Source organism: Gigantopelta aegis, chromosome 13 (genome assembly GCF_016097555.1).
Source record: "Gigantopelta aegis isolate Gae_Host chromosome 13, Gae_host_genome, whole genome shotgun sequence".
NCBI classification, from domain to species: Eukaryota; Metazoa; Mollusca; class Gastropoda; order Neomphalida; family Peltospiridae; genus Gigantopelta; species Gigantopelta aegis.
The window spans coordinates 5,912,667-5,922,043 of NC_054711.1; the positions used below are offsets into that span (position 1 = coordinate 5,912,667).

Sequence of the window (9,377 nt, forward strand, 5' to 3'; positions counted from 1 at the left end):
TGGATGTTTCATCAATTGCCTTAAAGGGACATTCCTGAGTTCGCTGCAATGTTTTAAGATGTTATCGACTAATAAAATATTTCTACGATTAAACTTACATATTAAATATATTTTCTTGTTTAGAATATTAGTGGCTGTATATTAAAAGTGTTTCTGATCGTTCTAATATTTGTACTTGGTTAATTTTCATTTTATTTCCTAAAAAATATTTTTTCGTACGTACGAAATTATTTGAAGACAAAATCCAGTTTGGGCTTCTTACAAATATTAAGACGACCAGAAACACATTGAATATACAGACACTGATATTCTAAACAAGAAAATATATTTAATATGTAAGTTTAATCGTAGAAGTATTTTATTAGTCGGAAACATCTTACAATGCAGCAAACTCAGGAATGTCCCTTTAAAACCTGTATCAGAAAAAAATTAACCTATGCAGTTTTATAAATATGTATATTTTCTATTTACACTCAACGTACCCGAAAAAGTTATTTCAGATGGTATGGGTTTACAATTTAATAAATTAATGTTTTCATATTTTATATTTGCATGTCAATTAATTGACTTTTGGAATAATCCCTGTAGTAATGGAAAATTTCATTGTTAATGTGAGTTAATAGTACAAGATAAATTTTGATTTTGTCCCAGAATAAATACTAGCAAGCTAATTAAATAGGATTAATTTGTACCATAACATTTAATAATGTCAAAAAGTAGGTCTACTAAATACTTATGGCGCATCCAGTCCATTCCAATAAGTCGACAACTTAAAGGGACATTCCTGAGTTTTCTGCAATTTTTAAAATGTTATCTTTTAACAGAGACATTTTTAGCGATTGTAATTACATATCAAATGTATTTTTCTGCATAAAATATTAGTGGCTGTATATTAAACGTGTTTCTGATCGTTCTAATATTTGTACTAGGTTAAATTTCATTTTATTTCCTAAGATATTATTTTTTCGTACGTACGAAATTATTTGAAGACAAAAATTAAGACGACCAGAAACACATTGAATATACAGACACTGAAATTCTAAACAAGAAAATATATTTAATTTGTAAGTTTAATGGTAGAAATATTCTATTAGTCAGAAACATCTTACAATGCAGCAAACTCAGGAATGTCCCTTTAAACAAAAAAAATTCAAGTGTCTGCAATACGTTTTGAGCTATACTTGTTTACAGCCCAAGACCAAAATCGTAGAAGCTGAGACTGAGTCTGGTCAGTCTGGCGCTGTCAAATTGTAGAACATGTTCTATAATATCTCTTGCCAGATCTGTTGTTCGCGCCAGCAGAGACAGGGTGTGTTTTATCACATTGGTCATTCGATTCAGTTAAGTGCGTTTATTTTTAAACTGGTACTATACTTGCCAGACTAACATCGATGGTCGGCCAACGGACTACCTTTGTAAAATGCTTAGTCGCCCTTAGCCAATAAAGGTCGCCACGGGCGACCGGGCGACTGCTAATTTTCAACCCTGATATAACCGTAAATAAAATGTGATGAGTGCGTCGTTAAATAAAACATTTCCTTTTCTTTCTTTATTTCATAAACATTCCTTTCCTTTCCGAAATGCCGAGTTCTACACCTTCTCTTCATTCAACGACAGTGTGCCACGATAACATTCGCAAATAATTTAGCATGTGTTCATTCTGACGCAGGGCTCGAAATAACGACTTGCGAAAACAACCGATTGACGTAGCCAGGATTTGATATTGGGAACTCACCCACACTGGATGGGGGTGGGGGGGTGGGGGGGGGGGGGGGGGGGGGGGGGGGGGGGGTTGGATGGGGTTAAAGATGTATTGTTGAAGGGTACCAATCATAGCCAGAATTCAAATCGTGCGCGTGCATCTCGTGATAATGCTCAAGGATGTCCCCTACTTTGCTGCCTGTTCAGTGGCAAATGCTCTCAATACCCCCCCCCCAAAAAAAAACCCCACAAAAAAACAACAATAAACCCACAAAACCCCCCCCCCAAAAAAAAAACCCCCCAAAAAAACAAAACAAAGAAGAAAACAAATTAAAGCAAAAAAATAAACAATTAACAAAAAATAAACAAACAAAACAAAACAAAACACACCCACACACAAAACTGAAATAAATAAATAAAAAATAACCCGTGTGTTTCGAGCTTTAAAAGTGGTACTAATAAATCTCGTGCAAATGAAACTACTATTACCATTTGCTCTCTAAGAAAGGTTAAAGTGGCTGTAAACAAACAAATCGATTTCACTAGTTTTGGCAATTAAAAAAAAAAGAAAAAAAAAGTAATAATAATAAAAATTATACCCGTTTTAAGTTATGTTGCTTAACGTAATTTGAAGAACATAAAATACTACGGTACCTTACTGTAATTATCTTATGACGTAATTTTCTCCAGATTTTCATTTTTGGCTGCGACGCACGTAGATCTCGGCACTGCACTCAGAATGTTAGGTCTTTCCACAACACACTTTCTCCAGCATTTTATGTCTGATATTTAATTTAAAATAATAGTAATTTAAAAAACGCAAAACCCCCCACAATAATAATAATAACATTAAAAAAATTACATTTAAAGTTGCGATCTTTATCCTCATATCTTATAAAACATCGCTTACTAGTGACAAAAAGTAAACAAATTTAGTTTGATCATCGGCTATTGGATGTCAAACATTTGTTAATTTTGACATACAGTCTTAGAGAGGAAACCCGCTACTTTTTCCATCAGTAGATCTTTTATATGCATCATCCAGACAGGATAGCACATGCCACGGTCTTTGATATACAAGTTGTGGTGCACTTGCTGGAATGAAAAATAATCCAATAGGCCTTGACCGACCGCGAGCGCTTTTCCACTGGGATACGTCCTGACCCCACAACTACAAACACTAGTTTTAATCAGCTGTGGGTTTTCGTTATATCAACGGATATCGTTCACTGCCTTAAAGGCATATTGTCACAGACCACTGACCTATTTAATGGTCTAACAAAGTATTACCTGAACAAAAATAATTTGATTTGTCCCTAAATGTACTTTATTCAACCATCTTCATAACCACCATACTCCATTTATTAATGATATTTTGTAAAAAAATAATTGAATTATGGCAATGGTCCATAATTCAAAAACTAAAATTGCCGAGAGGGTTGACATGGGTTTCACTCCATCATGGTTCAGTTAAGGTGATGCAATAGCTAGATTTGGTTTCCAACAATTAATGTAATTTTTAATTATTATCCATTTTTAGAGAAATAAGGTCCTTAAATCCGTGACGGTATGCCTTTAATATAACAAACTGATCAAAATAGAAATACAATTACGTTGTTTACAGGTCTGTATATTTTTATTTTTCATAATTCTGGACAAAATATTAATTTTAAGTTTTAAAGGGATATTCCTGAGTTTGCTGCATTTTTAGATGTTTCCGACTAATGAAATATTTCTACGATTAAACTTATATATTAAATATAGTTTCTTGTTTAGCATATCACAGTGGTACAAATTAGGAAATATTTTCGCTGGCCCGGGGGACTAGTAGCTGAGGAAAGTTACTAGTCCCCAGGAAAAATCACTATCCCCCTACCACTCCCACTTCATTATTGAAGCAGTTTGAGAAGACGAAACCTATATGGGATCTAGCAAGTTGTTCAAGGATTGAACTCACATTACTGTGTTGCTTGTACTTCATCTTTAATGGTGCAAATATAATGGACATCCATAATAACATGAATAAAAGTGAAGATTTCAAATGTGTTGTCATTTGTGGTTAGTTTTCGTATTTGTTTAATGGAGATTCCTTGTTTAGAAGCCTTTGTCACAAGTTTCTGGCTAACAATACCTTTTAAAAACTCATAATTACATATGATAAACATTACAGTAAAGTACACCACATTGGTCGTTATTTAGTAAATGTGTGGGTGGTTTTTTTTTTAATTACACCCCCACACCACCCCCAAGGCGGCAGCAAAGGGTGGGGTGTTTACCAAAAAAAATTAATAGCAAAGTCATACAACTCAGGAATTATCTTTATCGTTACTGAATTATTTTATTCTCAGGGCCGTAGCTAGGATTTTTTGTTGGGGGGGGGGGGGGGACTGAGTAGTTAATAGTCTAAAACTCCTTTTCAGTAAGTTTCTATAATGCTTTCTGATTTTTTTCGGAGGGGGGGGGCCAACTGCCCCCCCCCCCCCCTTGCCCCTATGCTAGCTACGGCCCTGAATTCTGTCCTAATACACTCGGATGTCCACTGGTAAACTCGAGACGTTTGTAAGCAGCTAGTTAAAATGAATGAATGCCAACATGATCTATTACAATGCGTTTATTTATTACCGACGAAACAATCACAAAGCACCAACACACACACACAGACATTCATTTCCCTTCCGATAGATAGATAGCTAGTTTAACGTGCCCATATACCACTAGGGTTACGATAAGATCGGTGGCCTGACTCAGGGTGTGTGTGTGTGTGTGTGTGTGTGTGTGTGTGTGTGTGTGTGTGTGTAGAGTTGAAAATAGGCAGAATTTTTAAATAACAATTAGTAAAAAAGTTAATAGAATTTAAGAGAGAGAGAGAGAGAGAGAGAGAGAGAGAGAGAGAGAGAGAGAGAGAGAGAGAGAGAGAGAGAGAGAGAGAGAGAGAGAGAGAGAAAAGTTACAAGCCAAAAATAAAAACAATTGACTGCTCGGCCGAATATTTATATAATTTGGAGCATTTTAGAAGGACAGCCCTAAAATAAATAGGCCTAAGAGAAAGAAGAGAGGATCGGACTATTTAATAATATTTAAAAAAAAGAAGTAATTTCGACATAACATTTCGAACGAAGGTCTAAAAGTTTAAAGTCCGATCTATATGTCCACGTGAGTGGCCTCGTTAAGGCCGTTAGGGTGCACAGCTTGGAGGGGAGGGGGGGGGGGGGGGGGGGGGCGAGATGGGTTGCATCCTATCATGAAAACCCCTAGCTTGACAGGTGTAGGGCTGTGCTGAAATACAGAGTTTTAGTCCAAAAATAAAATTAGAGTGCTTGGTCGAAAAGGTTTTAAGGTGATTTGCAGGTGAAAAAGCCTAAGGTTATTCGGGCTGTATCCCTGACTACTGCAGGCAGGGAAATGAAAATGGAAGGGATTGTTGTTGGTCCCAATTGAGGATGATATGTTGTTGGGCTTAGACTTTTTGAGAGCCTGTAATGCAAACTTGGACTTACAGGCAGGCACACTGACTGTTGGGGGAAAACCCATTTCTATGGTTTTTGGATTGGTTGGTCAGTCGCCAGTGGTGGCGAAGGTTAAGGTGCTAGAAAAGGTGGTGGCACCACCAAATTCGGCGAAACATTTCGACTGTAGTGTGAACCGAAGTATGCCCGCATTTATGGTGGAGCCGAGCACGGAATGTGTGTCGACATTAGCAATGATGCCATATACGTTCCAGGCAGCAGGCGACAAGGCTAGGGTGTGTCTGGTGAATTTGGGTGATAGACCAGTAACACTCCAGGCACAACAGGTTGTGGGGCATGCTATGGAAGCAGCACCTGTGGAAAATGACAAATTGCCGCTATCTGTTACGGTAAAAAGGCTGAAACAAACTCAGGGTGAAAAACAAGTTGTACCTGAATTTTTGAAGGACATGTACGACAACTCCTGTAAAGAGGTGAACTCTGAGCAGGCGGAAAATTTGGCCACTTTACTGGTTGAGTACCAGGATGTGTTTGCCCAGAGTGATTTTGACTTTGGCTCATTTACCACGGTAGAGCATGAGATAGATACTGGTAATGCCCGGCCTATCAAGGAAAGAATGAGGCGAACACCCCAGTGTTTTGTCAATGAGGAAGAAGCTCATTTGCAGAAAATGTTAGATGCAGGAATAATTCAGCCATCTGCGTCTGAGTGGGCTTCTGCTCCCGTGTTGATCCGTAAGCGGGATGGAGGGGTGCGGTGGTGCATTGACTATCGAAAATTGAATGAGGTCACTGTCAAAGACGTGTACCCGTTACCACTGACAGATGAGTGTTTAGACACCCTGTCTGGAAATATCTGGTTTTCTAAACTGGATGCTAATTCAGCATATTACCAGATTGGTGTTAAAGCAGAGGACCGGAAAAAGCTTTTGTAACAAAGTATGGACTTTTTGAGTTTGTACGCATGGGCTTTGGGCTGTATAACGCCCCGGCAACGTTTGCCCGAGCCATGAACTTGGTTTTGAGAGGGTTAACGTGGAATGTGGCACTGGCATTCTTGGATGATAGTTTGGTCATGGGTAAGGACCAGAGGGATCATTTGACTAATTTGCGGTCAGTCTTTGACAGATTTCGTGAATATGGTCTGAAGTTCAAACCCAAAAAGTGTGAATTGTTTCAAACAAAGGTGGAATTTCTGGGTAGAGTGATAGGTCCCAACGGGGTAGAGATGGGCACTGGATATGTCGACAGTGTTCGGGAGTGGCCCATACCCCGGTGCACAAGGGAGGTAGAAAGTTTTTTGGGCTTTGCCATTTACCATCGCAATTTCATAGCTAACTTTGTTGAAATAGCAGTCGCCTTGTACGAGATCACGGGTAAAAAAGCATTTATGTGGGGACCTACCCAGGAGGCGGCTTGGGTTAAGCTAAAAGAGGCATTAGTGTCTACTCCGGTGCTAACGTTGCCCAACAAAGATGACCCATTCATTCTTGATACGGATGCGTCGGACAAGGCAATAGGGGCAGAGTTGTTTCAGCTGCAGAACGACACTGAGAGAACGGCTGCTTATGCCAGCTGTAGCCTCACCTCGGAACAGAAAAAGTACTGTACTACCCGGAAAGAACTGTTGGCGGTGGTAAAGTTTACCCGTCAGTTCCGCCACTATCTGCTGGGTAGGAGGTTCTTAGTAAGAACTGATCACAACAGTTTAACCTGGTTGTTAAACTTTAAGGTCAGTTAGCCCGATGGTTAGAGGAACTGGTTCAATATAATATGCAGATTCAACACCAACCTGGTAAGCAGCACATGGACGCTGATGCCTTGACAAGACTGCCTGTATCACAACCATGCCTCTTGTGGGGGCTGCAAGTATTGTGCACGAACCAATGACAATTGGGGCTCGTTTTTTGACAACGTGGATGACGCAGTACCTTTAGCTACCAGAATGGATCACCCGCCACTGGTACGGCAGGTGGTTTCCGCTGTGAATACTGAGTACTGAGTTCCAGCAGTTGCTCACTGGGAGAATTGAGTTCGACCCCCAGCCCCAGAGTACGGGGCCATTGTGTACACACATAGATGTGGGTGTGGTCCCTAAAGTGCTATTAGTAACTACTACTGAGGACAGTTCGGGTGATAACCCCTTTGTGGGGTACTCGGCTGACCAGATAAAGGAAAAGTAGCGTGAGGATCGGGGTTTGAGACAGGTTATCCAATGGTTGGAAACTCAGGTAGTACCCAGTGAGGCAGAATTGCTTCTGGGTGACCGTGAATCAACGTGCTATTGGATTAACCAGGACACGTTTCATTTAGATGAACGTGGGGTCCCGTACAAACGGATTGAGGATGATTCTGGGAGCAGAGAACTGCTAGTTGTACCCCATTCTTTGCGACGGGAGTGGCTCAGGGTAAATCACGATATTCCAGCATCGGGACACCAGGGCATGGAACGTACCAAATGTAGGATGCGTGCCAGGTATTACTGTTACGGTATGACTAGGGCTGTAAAAAACTTTGTGTTTACCTGTGTACAGAGCAACCGTTGTAAGAAGGGTAATAGGAAGGCGAGATGTCCCATGAAACAGTTTCATGCGGGGGTCCCTATGGAGAGAGTACATCTTGATTTCCTGGGACCATTACCTAAGACTGAAAATGGTAATGAGTATGTACTCATGGTGGTAGACCAGTTTATCAAGTGGGTAGAGTGCATACCGTTGGCATCCCAGACCGCTGAGGTGACAGCAAGGGCAGCTATCAATGAATTTTTCTCGAGATTTAGCTACCCTTTTGAGATATTTACTGATCAGGGGAGACATTTTGAGTCGGAGCTATTTCAAGAGGTGTGTAAATTGCTCCATATTCATAAGGCACGAACCACACCCTACCGTCCTTCTGCCAACGGACAGGTCAAACGGTACAACCGTACACTCATGGATGCCATTCGATGCTATATTAACAAATCTCAAATTCAGTGGGATGATAACCTGGCTCAGTTGGCAGGGGCTTTACGCTCTGTGGTAAACCGCCACTCAGGTTACACTCCTAATCACCTTATGCTGGGTAAGGAGGTCAATCAACCTGCAGATCTCATGTTCAGGCCTCCTGATGGGGCACATGTTGATGAGTATGTGGCCCAGCTTGAAGAATCCATCAGGGGTGCACATGAATACTCTAGGGATAAGTTGGGCGAGTCCCATAAAGAATGAAAAGGGACTATGACCTGAGAACAGCAGAGCACAAGTATTCCAAAGGGGACTATGTGTATGTGTTGGACACGGCTGTTCTAAAAAGGGGAAAACAAAAAAACTCAGCCCACCATGGAAAGGTCCTGGGCTGATAAGGGAATGCATTTCCCCATACCTGTACAAGGTGCAGCTCCGAAAAGGGGTGCCAGTGATCAACCATGATCGATTAAAATTGTGTAACGATCGGAGAGTACCACCACGGTTAGATTGGGCAAAAGGAGAATTACTGGGCCAGAAAAAGGAAGCACCAGAACAAGGGAGACAAACTAGGGCCAAGACAGGGTGAAAAACAAAGAGCGAAATGACTCATTGTTTTCGTCTGGGGCCTTACTCAGGTGAGTTCATGATACAGTGCGACCGGTGTAAAGCGTGGTATTATGGTGTGTGTGTGTGGAGGTAACTCCGGAGGAAGGTAAAATGATGGACTTGTATATTTGTCCCGTGTGTGGAGCAGATTCGCCACAGTGAGTACAGTCAAGAGGGTGTGGTGAGTACGGTGTCTGTTCCATGTTGTGTTTCTTAGGACTAGTTGAGCTTTTACTTTATAGTCCCCTTTTTCTGTAGTTCAGTTCTCCTTGGTTTTGGTCTCTCCGCACTGATTGACCGCGCTTTATTGTGCTTGATTATTGTGTAGTTCAGTTCTCCTTGGTGTTGGTCTCTCCGCACTGATTGACCGCGCTTTATTGTGCTTGATTATTGTGTAGTTCAGTTCTCCTTGGTTTTGGTCTCTCCGCACTGATTGACCGCGCTTTATTGTGCTTGATTATTGTGTACCCAGTCTCTGGCTTGGCCAGTGGTCGAGTGTGGGACTGATTGACAGACAATTAATTTATTGGGGCAATTTTTGAATTATTTATAAAAGGCTTAGGGGGTATTTTTGATGCGTCGTTGATTAACCTATGCTTTATTGTGCTTGATTATTGCGTAGTTCAGTTCTCCTTGGTTTTGACTGGGCACTGATTGA

At 40.8% G+C, this 9,377-nt stretch overlaps 1 protein-coding gene across 1 annotated transcript; it reads left to right on the forward strand.

Annotated features, from left to right (window-relative positions):
* The first annotated feature begins 6,132 nt into the window (after window positions 1-6,132).
* LOC121387644 lies at window positions 6,133-8,374 on the forward strand. The gene is made up of 2 exons (XM_041518822.1): window positions 6,133-6,855; window positions 7,400-8,374. The coding sequence occupies exons 1-2, from the start codon at window positions 6,133-6,135 to the stop codon at window positions 8,372-8,374; spliced, it is 1,698 nt and encodes a 565-aa protein (XP_041374756.1).
* Window positions 8,375-9,377: the final 1,003 nt, after the last annotated feature.